At 46.0% G+C, this 17576-nt stretch overlaps 2 protein-coding genes across 2 annotated transcripts in view; one reads left to right on the forward strand and one right to left on the reverse strand.

The window, feature by feature from the left end:
• The window catches only part of CMIP (c-Maf inducing protein), a 605118-nt gene that overhangs the window by 185591 nt on the left and 401951 nt on the right, over positions 1–17576 (forward strand). The window lies entirely within an intron of this gene.
• The window catches only part of LOC134408947 (polycystin-1-like protein 2), a 73219-nt gene that overhangs the window by 30454 nt on the left and 25189 nt on the right, over positions 1–17576 (reverse strand). Inside the window, exons 17-27 of the mRNA XM_063141466.1 lie at positions 15671–15796; positions 13924–14106; positions 12456–12580; positions 10484–10610; positions 8885–9016; positions 7571–7796; positions 6417–6607; positions 5347–5577; positions 2268–2369; positions 1633–1811; positions 510–656 (exon numbers count right to left, since the gene is read on the reverse strand). Of these exons, the coding sequence (XP_062997536.1) occupies positions 510–656; positions 1633–1811; positions 2268–2369; positions 5347–5577; positions 6417–6607; positions 7571–7796; positions 8885–9016; positions 10484–10610; positions 12456–12580; positions 13924–14106; positions 15671–15796 (1769 nt within the window). The remainder of the gene's footprint in view (positions 1–509; positions 657–1632; positions 1812–2267; positions 2370–5346; positions 5578–6416; positions 6608–7570; positions 7797–8884; positions 9017–10483; positions 10611–12455; positions 12581–13923; positions 14107–15670; positions 15797–17576) is intronic.

Raw genomic sequence — 17576 nt, forward strand, 5'->3', positions numbered from 1 at the left:
GAGGGGAAACTGAAAGAACTGGGCATGTTTAGCCTGGAGAAGAGAAGGCTGAGGGGAGACATGATAGAACTCTTCAAATATTTGAAAGGTTGTCACACAGAGGAGGGCCAGGATCTCTTCTTGATCATCCCAGAGTGCAGGACACAGACTAATGGGCTCAAGTTACAGGAAGTCAGATTCCAGCTGGACATCAGGAAAAACTTCCTGACTGTTAGAGCAGTACGACAATGGAACCAATGACCTAGAGAGGTCGTGGGCTCTCCCACACTTAGAGGCATTGAAGAGGTAGCTGGACAGCCATCTGTCAGGTATGATATGATGTGAGTTCCTGCATTGAGCAGGGGGTTGGACACGATGGCCTTAGAAGCCCCTTCCAACTCTACTATTCTATGATTCTATTATTCAATAGCGACAATGACAGTACTCATATCCCGAGAAGGCCACGGGAAAATAATATGCTTTCTAGGTCTGCTTAGCTTGTTTTCACCTCCGTTTTCACCCTGACGTACCTGAACAACTTCATGTCTTGCTCAGTGGCTATGGGGAACGCTTTATCTAAGACGCAGTCTCCAATGTCAATGGACAGCCAGGAATTACATAAGAAATACCACTTTTGATCCGTGGTGACATCATGGACCAGCAGACGGTTCACATACCTTGGGATAACAGAAAGCAAGTCACCTCGATTTAACGTACCGAAAAGTAGATTGCGGTATTTGTGCCAGGTGTGATTATTGTGAATGCAGGGGGGTGACTTTGTGGTGCCAAGTTGCTGCTGCACCACCAAACCCTGCAGTATCGCTGGTGTGAGGTAGCAGCAAGTAGTACAGATGCATGGTGTGGAGGATATGGACAGGAAGCCATTTTTCTCCCTCTCTCAAAAATATCAGAACCCAATGGGGGTCATCCCTTGAAGCTGATTGGTGGGAGATTCAGGACAAATAAAAGGAAGGACTTCTTCACACAGCGCATAGTTAACTTATGGAACTCACTACCACAGGATGTAGTGATGGCCACCATATGGGCACATTCATGGAGGAGAAGGCTACCAATAGGCCTGATGGCTCTATGCTACCTCAAGTATCAAAGGCAGTATGCCTATATACTCTAGTTGCTGGGGAACATGGGTGGGAAGGTGCTGTTGTACCATGTCTTTCTCTGTTGTTCTCTGGCCGACAGCTGGTTGGCCACTGTGTGAGCAGAGTGCTGTACTAGATGGACCGTTGGTCTGATCCAGCATCAGGGCACTTCTTACGTTCTTACTGCTTTTTGCATTTGTTGGTTTTTATCTTGTTCTGTGGAACCTTCTCATTTTGCTTGTCCTTCTACCAAATCAGACCATTAGTCTATCTAGCCCAGTATTGCCAACACTGGCCAGCAGCAATGGTTCTTCAGGGTTTCAGGCAGAAGTCTTCCCAGCCCTACCAGGAGAAGCTGGGGATTGAACCTGAGACCTTCTGCATGCAAAGCAGGGGCTCTACCAGTGAGCCACAGCCCCTGCCCCAAATGGTGGTGGGTGATCTTGTTGTGGTTGTACTCCAAGACTCCTTCCTGGAAAGATCAAGTGAGAGATCTTTCACTTGGCGAAAGGAGTTATGAAGGACGCTCCTCTGTCCACTCCATCTTGCATACCAGGATGGGCTCTCTCCTGAATTGTCATGCCACAGCCTGACGCTGTGCAGCTCCCCGAGAGGAAAGAGCGTACGCAGCAGGAAGACATCCACTCCGCCTCGCTCAAAGACCGGCGTGTCAGGGTCCACCAGGTGATGTGGCTCACTCTCTCCTTCCTGGCCGTACAAAGTGAGGGTCACCTGGAATTGCAAGGGTATGCATTGATTGGTTCAGTTCCCAAATACCTGTGCATCCTTGTGCTCCACCAAATCCTGAACTACGTTGTTCTAGCAAACTACAGCTACGGACTTAGGTCAGTCTAGCGGGTTTGCTTAGCTATACGAGCATGCAGCAAGGTATCTTGTTTTTACTCAGGTTAATTGCAGTGTGCGCATATATGTTTGCACACACAATATCTTCTTTACCAGAGATGCAATGCACAGGAAACAGGTGTTTGTCTCTTCCCTCCCAAGTGGAATTGGAATGAAGATCCCACCCACCCCCAGCTTAACGCGGAGTCTTTAGAAGAAAAGGCCCCAATGAGGAAAAGAATTCTATGCCTCTAGCTATGCATGTGGGGCGGGGGGTGGCTACAGCCTTTCCCCCAGCTCTAGCCCATCCCTGATGTACAACAATATCCAGGACTCTCCTGGTACCTTGGAAGTTGTAGCTGCCCCTCGGCGGTGTCCGGTATAAACAGTCACCAGGTAGCGATATTGAGCAAAAGGGTCATTGTCCTCTAAGACTGTGATCTTCACCTAGAGAAAAGTATGGCAGCATCAGGAAATACATGGGAACGACGAATGAAAATATTAAAATATAATTGTTATGGCTTGGTGTCCGCTGGTTTAAAAGAAAGTATCATTTTCAAGCTAGACAAAATTCTTCATTTAGAATAAAAAAGAAGAAGCTTATCCCTTGTAAGGAAATGTGTTTTTATTAAAAATTTACCAAGAGTATTTTCCTTGTTCCAAACTCGAACTTGTTCCACTTTCCTTGTTCACATGGTCACATAAACGTAATGAAATGCAAGCAAACAAGCAGAAGATAAAATCACAAAAAGGACAATGACCAAGAAATGGTGCCATCAAAAAATGGTGCCATCAGGACAAAGGCCTGCAAATAGCACTTTGAGATGATGGTGAAACACCATCAGAGAAGAGGCCAAAGTGGATCTCCTGAGGCAAGGAGTTCCAAAGGGTGGGTGCTACATGTGAGAAAGCCCTTTCTTGCATTCCCATTGACAGCTGGTGGGCCACTGTGTGAACAGAATGCTGGACTAGATGGAGCCTTGCTCCGTTCCAGCAGGGCTCTTCTGATGTTCTTCTGTTTTCAGTATCGGAACTGAGCTCACAGTCCTTTCACAGAAAAATCCACTCCTGGACTCCTCCTCCTGCAACAAGCTTTCTTCAGCAGCCTAATTTAGAGGTTGGGGGGTGGAGAGCGAAACCCTTCTGGTTATTGCTGTGGTTAAACAATTGGGGATCTAATTGTTGCTGCTAATCTATTGTAAACCATTCAGTAGACCCATATTTACCTTCTGCCCACCCCTGCCTGATATGAAGGCCTGTAGCCAGAGGTGGACTAAGAGACATCTGCCCCCTTCCCACAATTTTCTCCGCCTCCCTATTATTATTTTTTACAAAATAATAATTAAAAAACAGTTTAAAATTTTGCTTTTAAAAGGCCTGCAAATCAGATGCACTGCCCCCGTACGCCCCACCCCCCACCCCGTGAACTTTTAGGCTAGCTAAATATGAATAGAAAATTATGCTGGTTTTGAATAGGCCTCTTGGGTCACTCAAACACTCTGGAATCTTTTGCCCGATTCTCCATTTTAAATAGTTTGGGCAATATCCAATACTGCCTGCCTGCTAGCGAGACCAATCGCTAGCACAAGGGGAACCTGGCAGTTCCCAAAGCAATCAGAAACGAACAAAAATGGAGGTCACAGGTAGGAGCTTTGCTGACCTATCCCATTTCCTCTCAGTTCCAGGGTTCCTTTTGGAAGCGCTAGTTCCTGTTGCGCTAGCAATGGGTCCTGCGAGTGCAACGGAACCACCAGAAGTGGAGCGGTAGTATTGGATATTGCCCTTAGTGAGTATTCTACCGTTATAAACCTGAAATGGCTAAAATATATTTGCAACTCAGCTTGGCCTCTGTCTGGTTTCCCCTCATTCCATTCAGTAGAGCTGGACATGACGTAAAGGCTCAGAGACTGAAATACGTTGGCTCGGGAATAACAGATGTCACCCACATTAGCAGCAAATGCTGCCAAAGTATCAGACGGATTAGGTTCTTGAATGGTGAATGTGGCACAGCACCATCTCGTGGGTCCTGCATGAATCTAAGATGTACCTGTAAACAGGAATAAAGAGTGCGTGTTTGCTTGCTGTAGGCCCTTATACCGGTGTCGAAGGGGGAGGATCTCACGATATCCTGATTGTGAGATCTTCCTTTAGTCCACATGTGGGCGCAATGTCCCAGGAGGAAGGAGGGTGATGCGCCCGCCAAGGAGATGAGCACACGTGCGCTCCAACTAAATGTAAGGGTTAGCCCCAACCCCACTCCCCCCTGATTCCTCCCAGCCTGGTTCCTTCCCTCTACTGATCTCCGCTACTCACAGGGAGGAAGGAAGAAACCGGGACGGGCAGCCACACATCCTGTGGTCTCAGGACGATCCCGAGACCGCAGGAAGAATCAGGTTTTCCCAGGGAGTACTTATCCCTGGGAAAACCCATTCTCATCCCTCTTTCCTCCCAGGAGTCCCTGTGCATCATTTGAACACACAGGGACTCGGCCGTGACCAGCCCGGATTTTCAGGCTGGTGTAGAAACAGCCGTAGTGTGACATCTGCTGCTACCTAGCCCGGTCCTCAAATGACACAAGTACATTTTGCAAATGGAATGTTGATTTCCTATGCACATGTACCTGCATTCACATTCACATCCTTTAGGCAGGCTGTTTGCTCAATAGACCTTATTTCCAAGCTGACAGGATTAGGCTTGGGGCCAGGTTATCTGAAGGAACACCTCCTCCATATGTACCTGCCCGGACCCTAAGATCATCTTCAGGGCTCCTTCTCCACAGGCCCCTGCCAAATTAAGTGAGGCAGGTGGCTACAAGGAGGAGGGCCTTCCCTGCTGTGGCACCCCAGCTGTGGAATGAGCTCCCTAAGGAGGTTCACCTGGTACCTACACTATACTCTTTTAGATGCCAGGTGAAGACCTTTTTATTTTCTCAGTATTTTAACAGTTTACCCTCTTAGTCTTTTAACTTTACTGTTTAAAACTTTACTGTTTAAAACTTTACTGTTAAACTTTACTGTTTAACTTTACTGTAATTTAAATCTGTATAAATCTCTGCATTGCTGCTCGGTTTTATCCTGATAGTGCTTTTATATTGTACTTTTATATAGTTTTTTTTTAATATTGTGATTTGTTTTATACCTTGAATTGGACTTGATGGATTTAATTTCTGTGAACCGCCCAGAGAGCTTCAGCTATAGGGCGGTATAGAAAAGCAATAAATAGATAAATAAATAAAATACTATTCAACAAAGATGGCTAATCTACTGCTGAAATATTTAGGCCATCGGTTCACTTTTCCAAATAGCATTACTTCACTCCCTGTCCCAAGCCATGGTAACGACCCAGCCACAACCATCCTTTGCAAACTGAGAGGGAATCCTTCATACTGCAGAAGGGAAAGAGCACATTGGAGCGTGTGACTTACTTTAGCATCATCTTGGATGTCTTTCCTTCTGGCCCAGATCAGGACGAGCAGGTAGACTAGGAAGATGCAGCCCACAGTCGTCACCACCACAGGGTTGTCCACAAAAGTGGCAAATAACTCCACCGTTTTGCTGACGTCGATGGAGTTTGGCATCACGAAGAAGGAGCTCCCAAAGAAGGTTAGGTGGTTACAGAGACATTGGGTGCCAGTGGGTGTGGTTTGGGGGCCAACCTGCAAAGCCAAAGGATAGCTCTCTTTATGACCTTCTACCAAGCCCACCTGCACAAACTCACACCTTACTCATGCAGGTGTGCTTTTCATTCTTGCAGAGCAGTGGTGCACAATCTTTCCAGTCCCAAGGGCTGCATCACGTGTCTGCTGGGGTGGCGGGGGATGTACATAGGCACATATACATGCACATACACATGTGCACACATTGACATACAACCCGTGGAACTTGGTGGCTCCGATATCGGCAGGGTTGGGAATCCACGCTTTCAGTCAGAACCAGCCAAAAACTCTGATGGAGCTATCTCAGGTGCTGAACCTGAACCCCAAAATCAGTTCAGCACCTTGGAGAGCTCCTTTAGAGATCTGGCTCACAGGTTGCTGTGGGGTGGGTTGCTCAGGGAGAGAGGACGCTGAAGCCTACTCCCCACACCATTGGCTCCTTCAAGTCAGAAACACTGGCCATTTCCTGGGTTCTTTGGGGCAGGAAACAGTTTTTCCTCCAACCTCTCTGAAAGAAGTTCTAAAGCTCCTGCCACAGAAGCCTCCTGCATTCCTAGAGCATCCCTGGAGCATCCTAGGAAGCAGGCACAAGGTTTCAAGCAGGCACTGCTTCCTACCATGTTCAGAGATGCTCTAGGAATAAGGCTTTTATGGCAGAAACCATGGAAGCCATTCCTAGGATGGTGGGTTGTTGTTGTTCTTGTTTTTAGTGCCACAGCTGTTTTTTCAGTGGGGGCAAATGCTGGTGGTTGGGGCACTTTCTACACCCTTCTTATAGAGCAACGCATTGTTCAATGTACCACATCTCTACTTCATTACTGTGACTCCTCTCTACTTACATGGCATCCATAGTTATTCCAGTTCCCTTCATGCTCGTCCCAGAACACGCACTGGGACACAAAGCAAGTGACAGAAACATTCATGTCACTGGTGGCACTGGGCTCCAGTTCTGTTTCTGGTCTCACTATGAAATAGTAAGTTCCTTCTCCGAAAATGTCTTCTGGGTGAAGGATCCAGGAATATGCTTCATCTGGAACAGATTGAATTTAGTTGAGAAGTAGGGAAGAAACAATCAGATTGAGCAATGTACAGAGGTGCGATTTCCGGAGGTTTGACGTGCAGAAATTATAGAATCATAGCATCATAGAATAGTAGAGTTGGAAAGGGCCTATAAGGCCATCTAGTCCAACCCACCATCACGGCATGGGGCTAAACATGATTACCTGTGCATTGCTGCAGATCGAATTGCTGCTAAAGTGACAGTCAGAGCAAGTGTGGTGTAGTGGTTAGAGTGTTGGACCGGGACTCAGGAGATCTGGGTTCCAGTCCCCACTCAGCCATGAAGCTCACCGGGTGACTCTGGGCTAGCCACTGACTCTCAGCCTAACCTACCTCACGGGATTGTTGTGACAATAAAAGGGAGAGGAGGAGGAAGATTATGTAAGCCGTCTTGAGTTCCTTGCAAAAGGAAGAAAGGCGGGATATAAATGTAATAAATAAACAAACTGTTGCTGAGGTTCAGAAGTTGAAAGCCCTAGTAGAGGACGCAGTGGTATGTTGGTCAATACTGAAGATAGGCACTCATCATGACAGTTTCCAAAGCCATGACTCCAAGGAGAATCTAAAACTTCAGGCAGCTGGATTGATCCATATCAACAAACCTGTTCTAGTTGTTTTCTTTTCCACCAGGAGAGGGGATGAGAGCTCTAGCTGATTATGAAAGCAGCTCAATACCACCTAGATCAGGAATAAGTACCCTCCAGATGTTTGGGACTGCCACTTCCATAAGCCCTCGTCAGCATAGCCAATGGTCAAGGATTATGGGAGTTGTAGTCCAAAGCATCTGGATGTTAGCAGGTTGTTTACCCCCGATGTAGAGTCTTCAGTCCCAGAAGATCCTGGATTATTTCGGAAGTCCCTTACAGGCTTACAGAATCCCTTTGGTTGATGAGCAAGCAAAAAAGGCCTCCAACAGAGAGTGAATTGATTTTACCTCTAGCATTTCTGTTGCGAGGAAGGCGGGTCATCAAGTCATAGTCCGTCTCGTTGGGATGATAGCCGTATCCCAAATATAGGGTAAGTGGAATGTTTTGGTCCAGCTCCAGATGGAACACTAGAGATGCATTTACTGAGGTCACATTAACTTGGAGAGCATTGAAGTCTCCCAGACTCAACATACTTTTGTCATCTTGGATTGCTGAATTCCTTGGCAGCATTATCTGCATTTAAAGCCAACAATTCAATTCTGGAAATGCATCCAAATCTCAAAAACATTTAAGATCAGCAAGACCTCATCAAATGGGGACCCAGGTGACCTATAAAACATGAGTGTGTGCCTCTTTATATATCACATTAGCGAACAGACCTGGCTTTGCACGGGTTTGAATAGCCCTGAGTTTGATACAGCAAAACCTTCGGGCAAATTTACCCAGAGTTCAGCCCATTGTGCCTGCCCTATCTCAGTGAAGACATGGCCGCTGGCATCCGTAGGCATGGTTCCTGCCATGGTGCACCCCTAGAGCCCCCTGAGGGAGGGGTCTGTCACAGCAGGGTCTGACTCTCAGAATACACCCCCCACCAGTTTCAAATTCAATTAATTGCAAAGATACGTGCTGATTAGTGAAGATGGCACTGCAGGCTTCAAAACACATCTACGCATTTAAATTAATAAAAAGTATTGAATGCATTTTAAAAACATAACCCCAAGGTGCACACCTTCAGGGTCCCCTTAGTATGCACACCAAGTTTCAGGTGACTACATTTCACAGTTTTGGAGCTATGGTGCCAACAGACACACATATATCTTCTTTTATTAGATGATATACATCCTGCCTTTCTTGCACGTTACTCTAGGCAGTGCATTGGTGAACACTGGGTTCCCAAACAGTTTCAGTCCAGGCAATGACCACATCCAGACCTGCTTAGGTTCAGCAATTTTGCTATATCAAGTAGCTTCAAGATTCGGGTCCCCAGATCCAATGTGAGAATGTTCTATCTCACAAGTGGAGGATCCTGGCCTTCCAGATATCATTGAACTCCAAATCCCATCAGCCTCAGGCAATATGGACAAGGATGATGGGCACTGTAGTAAAAAACACATCTGGAGGGTCAAGGTTCTAGGCCTCTCCTTTATATGATGAGGATCAGGGTCTTTCCCTCTCCCCAACACTAATGGGTGAATTGCATATTCAGAAAAGGCACGTGGTACAGTCCTTCTGGGAATGCCAGTGGGATTTCTTGCAACTGAGTGCTACCCCACATCAAAAAGTCCCTGCCTGTTGGAAAGTAAGCACATCAGGAGAATTACCTCAATGTCTTCCATAAGGTTATGAACCGGAATGACCAAGCCCTCTAGGCTGGTGAGCGTGAGGCCCCCCACAGCTCCATGGATACCAAAACTGTCACTTGAGGAAAAGGGGTTCATGGAGAAGCTGACCATCTAGAAGAAGGAGATTAAATTATCAAAGGGATTTATTTATTTATTTATTTATTTATTTAGAATATTTAGATACCGCTCCCCATTGAAAAATTTCAGAGCGGTGTACAAGATAAAATGAAAATAAAAACAGAATAAAACAGTTAAAACAAAATTTAAAAAGGAGCAAAAATCAGAAATCCAAGGCTGCATGTTAAAGAAAGGCTTCTTGGAATAAAGATGTTTTCAGGAGGCGACGAAAGGAGTACAAGGTCGGAGCCTGCCTGACCTCCAGAGGCAGGGAGTTCCACAGGAGGGGCGCCACCATGCTGAAGGCTCTTCCCCTGGTGGATTCCCATCGGAGGATGGATCTAGGTGGAACCACCAGGAGCAGGCCCTCGGATGACCTCAGTGACCGGGCAGGTTGGTAAGGGAGAAGGCGCTCTCTCAGGTATCCTGGTCCCAAGTTGTTTAGGGCTTTGTACACAAGTACAAGAACCTCCAACCTGGCCCGGTAGCGAATAGGCAGCCAGTGCAGTTCCCTCAGCAGAGGAGTTCCATGCTGGAAAGGGGCAGCTCCAGACAACAGCCGAGCTGCAGCATTCTGCACTAGCTCCAGCTTCCGGAGCAGCTTCAAGGGCAGCCCCACATAGAGCGCGTTGCAGTAATCCAATCTTGAGGTTACCAATGCCTGTACCACCGTGGTCAAGCTATCCCTGTCCAGGAGAGGCTGTAGTTGGCGAACCAACCGAAGATAGTAAAAGGCACTCCGAGCTGTGGCGGCTACTTGAGCCTCCAACGACAGAAATGGGTCTAAGAGTACCCCCAAACTATGAACCTGTTCTTTCAGAGGCAGAGCAACCCCATCCAGAACAGGCAATGAGTCTGTCTCCTGGACTCGGGAACCACTCACCCACAGGGCTTCCGTCTTGCCAGGATTCAGTCTCAGTTTATTGGCCCTCATCCAGCCCATTACTGAGCCTAGGCACTGGTCCAGGACTTGCACAGCCTCACCTGATTCAGTTGTCACAGGGAGATAGAGCTGCATGTCATCAGCGTATTGGTGGCATTTAGCTCCAAATCCCCTAATGACTGCTCTCAATGGCTTCATATAGATGTTAAATAACATTGGGGACAAGATGGTGCCCTGCGGCACTCCATAGCTCAATTGCCAAGAGGCCGAGGACTGGTCACCCAATGCTACTCTCTGAAAACGACCCCGTAGGTAGGACCGGAACCACTGTAAAACAGTGCCTCTGATGCCCATCCCACGGAGTCGATCCAGGAGGATACCATGGTCGATGGTATCAAAAGCCGCCGAGAGATCGAGCAGGATTAACAGGGTTGCATTCCCCCTGTCCCTCTCTCGATAAAGGTCATCCATCAGGGCGACCAAGGCTGATTCAGTCCCGTAACCAGATATCTTAATAAGAAAAGAAGGGAAGTGAATTCCAAGAGCAAGTCACATCACAATTAAAATGGCACACTTGCCCGGATGTCCACGGTCTCATCGCTGTCTCCTGAGATGCTGAGAGAAGAGGCAGAGGGCAGAGTGAAGCTGGCAGTGCTGAAATTGGAGATATTAATGGATGTGCTGTCCATGTCATCCGTCTGTAACCTTTTCAGAGAAGGAAGAGAAAAAGTCAGAGAAGATGAAAGCAAAGAAGCAGAGCTAAAGGCAGGGCCATCTGGAAATGGCGACACTGTTCACAGAGGAGCAAATCTTGTGGCAACCCTAAAAACAGGCAGGACTGAGCAACGAACAAACAAATGAAAAGGAAGGATGAACCACACTGGACTGGGAAGGGGTCGTAGCTCAAGGAAAAGATCCCAGGAGAAAGATCAAAGGCATGGGAGATTCCAGATAGCAGAGATGGGAAGGAACCCTGAAGAGGCACTGCAGGCCTGATGGACAAATAGTAGTCTGACCTCAGTGCTTTCAGATAGGCAGGTCCTAGGAGTAATAGTGTTTATTGTGCTGGTATTAACATTTAAAGCCCTAAACGGTTTGGGGCCAGGCTATCTGAAGGAACGCCTCCTCCCGTATGTACCTGCCCGGACCCTAAGGTCATCCTCAGGGGTCCCTCTCCACGAGCCCCTGCCAAAGGAAGTGAGGCAGGTGGCTACCAGGAGGAGGGCCTTCTCTGCTGTGGCACCCCGGCTGTGGAATGAGCACCCTAAGGAGGTTCGCTTGGCACCTACATTATATTCTTTTAGACGCCAGGTGAAGACCTTTTTATTCTCCCAGTATTTTAACAGTCTATAAATTAATTTGAACTTGCTGTTTTAAATTTGTATTTTTGCACTGCTGCTGTTTTTATCTTGGCTGTGCTTTTATATTGTATTTTATATTATGGTTTTATACTGTTGTTTTGTACTCAAATTGTCTTAATTTTGTAAACCGCCCAGGGAGCTTCGGCTGTTGGGCAGTATAGAAATGCAATAAATAAATAAATAAATAAATTATTGCACCTTTAGAGTTCTGATTGGTTCTGACTGAAACCCGGAGAGCATTTACTGCCCCACTGGCATCAGAGCCACCAGCCCCAACCAGCAGAACCAGCAGAGAAGAAGATGAGAACATGCAAACGGCCTCTGTTTTGGCAGCCGCACTCCGAAAACTAGAGTCACTCCAAAGGGACACTTGAGCTGCTTGTTTAGACCAGCCACAGCTGCAAAGTAAAAGCAGGAACGAATACAAGGAAAGGCAGAACCTCCATGTACAGAGGCAGTATATCTCTGAACACCAGAAGATGGAGACAAACAGAGAAAGAGGCCTAAGTGCCACAGCAAAAATATGCACACACCAGAGACATCTTGGAAGGGACGGCAGGTATAGGTGTTTCTATGGAAATAATAGAAGCCTCTGAGCCAAAATGGGAGAGTTGTAGTGCTTGGTTTCAAAGGAGAACCTGGATGGATTCGCCACCCCACCGACATCAGAGCCACCAGCCTCCACTGAGCTTTGGATTGTGCGCAGGGGGAAGCTTTGGATCAGGACTACAGCATGGGACCAAATGGTTAAATACTGCCTTCTTTCATGCCACAGCCCCCCCCCCCCCGCCCCTCTTCACAGCTGCTTTTGGTAATATAAAAAGTCAATCAGGAGATGCCGACATACAACTCAGTTGTCACAGGGAGTTGGACTCTAGTCTTTCTACCTACTTAAGAACAGGTGGCATCCCCACTGGGAAAGCCCAGGACAGGGGTCACTGTGGTTGCCTTGCTGCAAGGCGAATGGGATGTCTGAATAATGCCTTGCCTTATGCTTTTCCTGGTCAGGTTCTACACTACTGCTTTATAACGGTATTGACAGTGGTTGAGGCCCACGACACATTCCATATACCATCTTCAAATCGTTTTCAAAGTGTTGTATACTGCTTGGTGTAGATCTGGCCCTGGAGGGAGATGAAAAGGAGTTGGGAGTCCAGCAAAAGTCAAAGAAGCGAAACAAGCTGCTTACCTGTTGATGTACATCGCAGCAGAGGGAGCTGTGAGCACCATGGGTTCATTGTCAGGGAGCTTCCCAATCAGGAGAGCGCTTTGGAGGTTTTCAACGGCGGTAAGGAGTTGCTGTGACACCAGAATCTATGACCGAAGAAATTAGCCACATTCTGTGAGATTTCTTTTAGTGGTAGCATAGATTACATGGTTATATTCTTGTCTTGCTTAGACTGGTTGATCTACATCCAATGCTCTCTGTTTCACCATGTTCCTCTTACGCTGATTACATTATTCCACATTTCAGCTATTGCACAATGTGAAAGGGCTGATAAGAGCTTTTCAAAATGAGGCATTTATTGTGCCCTCATGATTCCTTACATATGGTCATTTATGGGTTCTTTAGATGATGATGAAATCTTCATTTTGCTTCCACTTATTAAGAGTACATTCCTGGATTATTTTTTAGAGTGGGGGAAATCAGGTATTATTTCTGAAAACAAAAGAAAAGGTACTTACCTACATGTGTATTTGTGCTATTCCACTACGGCACAGCGCCACCTAGAGGTTATGAAGCAGAAAAGCAGGAAAGGAAAAGCTCTTTGTGTAGACATCAAATCTCAACTCTGTGATGAAACCAAAAGTAGATACAGCGATTAGCAGCCTCGTGTAGAAAAGCATGAAGACTGAGAAGAAAGAAATCTAGTGCATGAGTGTGACTGGGTCCTTAGTGCAGACACGGACATTCAAACACCGACATTATACATATCCATTTCTTTCTGTCTTTTTACATTTTTATATCCCTCCTTCTCAGATAACAAATCCAAATGGAACAAGATCAAATAAAAACCAAAGTAAATGCAGCAAAAGCAGCTAAAATAGAAGCATTTCAAATATTAAAAGCCTTTCACACTTACAAGAGCGCTGTAAAGTGTCACCCTGACCCCACACTTGGAAAACAAGGTAATATCTTCATTTTCTTAAAAAATATATCCAAGGGTGATGAAACTGATAAGGAGTCAGTTGCAGGAACTTTAGCAGAGGCAAATAGAAGAGAGGATGATGAAGGTGAGAAGACAATGCACAGAGGTCAACCAGCCACAACTCTGCCCAAGCCGAAACGTTCACCTTTTCTACAGGAGGCTGTTAATCCACTGCATCGACTTTCACTTTTGTCACAGAATTGAGATCCAAGCACTACATAAGGAGCGTGGCATTTCCTGCTTTTTCACTACATAACCTCTAGGTGGCATTGTGATGTAGTGGAATCGTGCACATACACTAGAAGAAATCATGCTTTCTTTGACTTTCACAATAAAATGCTGCTTCTGCACCTTGGATAGCTCCTTTAGAGTTCTGACTGGTTATGATTGAAGCCCGGATTGGATTCGCTGCCCCATGGGCATCAGAGCCACCAGCCTCCACTGGCAATATACTGATATTTTATGTACCACAGATGAGTCTTTGACCTTTTAGAATAAAACACTTACCTGTGCAGACTCTGGGGCAGAAGCATCTTCTGATCCATTTTGCACAGTGGCTTCAAGGACATTGCTCACTGCATTGAATAGATAGCCGGCTGCTTCCTTCCGCTCCAGGTCATCCTTGGCATCTTCTGTATTCACGATGAGCAAGGATTCACTGACACCTTTCAGCGTATGACCAGCTTCCACCTAGCAAGGAAGAGAAGTGTCTGAACACACATACCCCATCCTAAATCACAGGGAACAAACCAACAAGCTGGTCTTTAGCTTCCTTCTTCAAAAATCAGTCAGATTATAAAGTAGTGGCAAAACATCACCCCTCACAAATCCAAGATCTTCTGCCAGGGGGCATTCAGCACACTCAAGCTTTGGTTGGCTCAAAGAGGAAGGTTCCATCTGCCTTAAGAGCATTGGGAATATTGAAACTTCGTCTGCAAGTTATTGGAAGGGGGCAAGTGTTGCAGTTAGTTAATTCATGGGAATTTTGACCACAGCTAGCTTTAGGATCTCTATAGCCTACAGTATGATTTCTTCCTTTTCCTCCTCCCCTTTCTGCGCTCTCTCTCTCTCTCTCTCTCTGATATCCACCATTCCTGGGAGTATGTATGTTTTCTCTCTCACTCCTTGTCAAGTCTAGCTCCACTCCCCCTGGGTTGGAAGAATGTTTCAGGTGATCATTCAGGATCAGACTCTGAAGTAGAGAAGTTGGCACCAGAAACGGGCTAGCCTGTACCAGTGGGGGAGGAAGCTCTCACGGGCTCTTCACCAGCTGGGGAGTGAACCCTCTCCAGAGCTTATCTCATCAAGGGCAAATAATACACAGTCAGTGGGAAGCCAACATTCTTCCAAGGGAGAGTGCATGAAGAGGTTAGCTGTATTCCACAGACTAAAACGTGAGGAACTAAAAGAAGGTGAGAGAAAGTCAGCCCAGCTCACGTCCCATCAGAAGCTGCCTCAGAACTAGTCTCTCTGAAGTTAATGCATCTGGGGAAAAGGCTTTCCATTCTTCTTGAAAAGACAATTGTCTCGCTTAGTTTGCATAGTTTTGCCTAGGGGAAAGTTCCTGGAGAACAGACTCTCTTCAGGTGGGAAGAGATGTTTATTGCTTGAATAAAGCTTTGTGGATTACTTAGCAGGCCTCATTACTGTCTCCAAAGAAGGCAGGTTTTGAAAAACACAATACTCCTGCCTGTGAAGTGGAACACAAAATAGACTGAACAAATTCTTTTGAAACCCTACTCTGTACCTGCGTTGCATATGCAAGAATATTTGTAAATAAAATTGTTTTCTTTCCTTCAATGAAGAAAGGTGTCCTCTATTTATTGTTCTAAGATAGCCTGTGTGCATGTGGGACTGGTACGCACTCATTCTGTTTTGCGTTTTTGTTTTTTCTCTGTTAATTGCCTTTCTAACAGGTGGCATCATTACCAAATAATCCCATCAAGGAGGATTATTTTTTACTATGCACTGTCTGTCCCAACACCAGTTATCCAATGCCCGCAAAGGGAAGCTGACAGTTTGAAAACCACTGCCTTACTCTGAAAAGAAAAACAATCATTCTGGAATAGTTCCTTCACTCCCCAGTCCCTGCCCCAATTTTCCATTCCCCTCCCCCCTTACCAAACCATGGAATCAATGCCAGTGTTTTAGGAAATTCCCCACACCCAGATTCTCACACCATCAATACCTCTTTAGCCATTTTGGCATGGCCTACATGCAGGTAAGAAGAAACATGCATCACCTGGCTGCTCACCTGTGCTGAGGACGAAAGCTCTGCACTCCTGTATGTGACTTCTTTGAGCACCTCAGACATCTTTAGAGCTGTCTGCATCGATGTGACATTGACAGCCGAAAGGGTTGTCAGCATTAACTCTCGCAGCTTGGGATGCAAGGAGAGACCGTTAGAGAAAGGAACACAGATACACAGACGTATAGAGTGGAAAGGGCCTTTTCTGCAGTGGCCCCACACTTCTGGAATAAATTGCCATCAGGGGTCGCCCCGGCCCCATCACATGCAGACTTTTAAGACATCCTGAAAACTTATTGCACTGTGGCCTTCCCCTGATTATGTTTTATCAGACTGGCTTGTAGCTGCAGTTGTATGCTGCAGGTTTTGTTTTACACTGATGTTTGGTGTTTCTTTTAGAACGTTTGCTGTGGCTGCTATTTTTACTGTTTTTATTATTGCATCATTTTTTATTAGTGTTGGGGGTGAAAATCCAGTCCTGCTTACTTCTGAGGCTTGTCCTGCTCACTCGTGAGCAGACAGGCTGCTCATGCTTACTTCTGAGTAGACATGCAGAAGCTTGGTATTTGGGATGCTGTTTGAAAGTGCTGCTCAATTATTCCTTCCTGCTTACTTCTGAGTAGACCTGCAGAGGCTTGTCCTGCTTACTTCTGAGTGATAAGCATCACATTTTGGCTCCAGCTGCTCTGCCTTTAGTCCCACCTACCTTGCCTTTGGCCACACCCACAGATGGAACTCAGCCCCTGAGGCTTTTGTGAGATTGGAATCCGGCCCTTGGACCGAAAAATATTCTTAGTCTCTGCTACAGATCCTTGGATGGGGAAACTGTATTCACAGGCACACTAATCTGAGATGAAAGCCACTCTAAATCCAAATCATTTGCTTACCAAACTGTTGATTGTACAATCACAGGAATATTTTGTCTCCTTAATTTAAGGGAACTTTATGCATGTGGCATATCCATTTACAATAATTACAGTTTCTAATGAGATGAAAACATAATCCTTTAGTGCATAACTACCAGCTTCCCTCAGTCTTTCAGAAGAATAATTATTAATGCCAATTAAACAATTTTATGCTTCTCCAGCTTCTTTTATCTGGACATCCAGAGGCATTTCGGAAATGCCAGTTACACTGTGGATTTCTCAAACCACTAGAATACAAGCACTTTTTGTGACAGTTGGTTTCCTGCTAAAACAATGCTTCAAGAATTAGGAAATGAGGCCCTGTCTGAGGAATAATCCTCTTAGTAGCAAAGGATCCATTAATACGGTGGGCTGTATTTTCATTCTTCTAGACTGCACTATTGCAGTGCTCTCTGTGACTCTGAACACACTAAGCCATGGCGGTTAAGCGTTTTGAATTAAACATAATGGCTTAGCGTGTGAAACATTCCTAACCATGGCGGCTACATAACGATGTTTTAAATATGCTCACTAATCATTTGCTGCAAAGCGTTAGCAGCCAAACCCAGGCTTAGTGTGTTGTCTGAACCAGCCTTGTGTGGCACTCTGTATGAAAATAAACCAGAAACTTCAATTGATGCAAAACGCTGCTGTCGGTCCAATACTGGGAGCTTGAAGATCAGAACCTATAACTCCAGTCATTTCCCCTGTGTCCTGGTTATCCATCTGCTTCCAGGCTCTACTTAAAGTACAGTGTTTGGCTTTAAGCCCTGGATAGCTTAGGAGCGGGGTTGCTTCCAGAAAAGGCTTTTATTGTGCAGTCGCTCTGCCTTGTTCGTGGATGTTTAAGAGAGGGTTCAGATGCCACCTCTCCTACTCGTGACTTTCCCATGTTCTCTTACAACTTCTTCTGCCTTGTTCCTTAACACAGAAAGACAGCGCAGCTGAACAATACCTTATCATTGACAGTGTGAGCAGCCCACCGGGGGTCTAAGAAAAGCAGATAT

The sequence above is a fragment of the Elgaria multicarinata genome, chromosome 14, assembly GCF_023053635.1.
Source record: "Elgaria multicarinata webbii isolate HBS135686 ecotype San Diego chromosome 14, rElgMul1.1.pri, whole genome shotgun sequence".
Classification (NCBI taxonomy): Eukaryota; Metazoa; Chordata; class Lepidosauria; order Squamata; family Anguidae; genus Elgaria; species Elgaria multicarinata.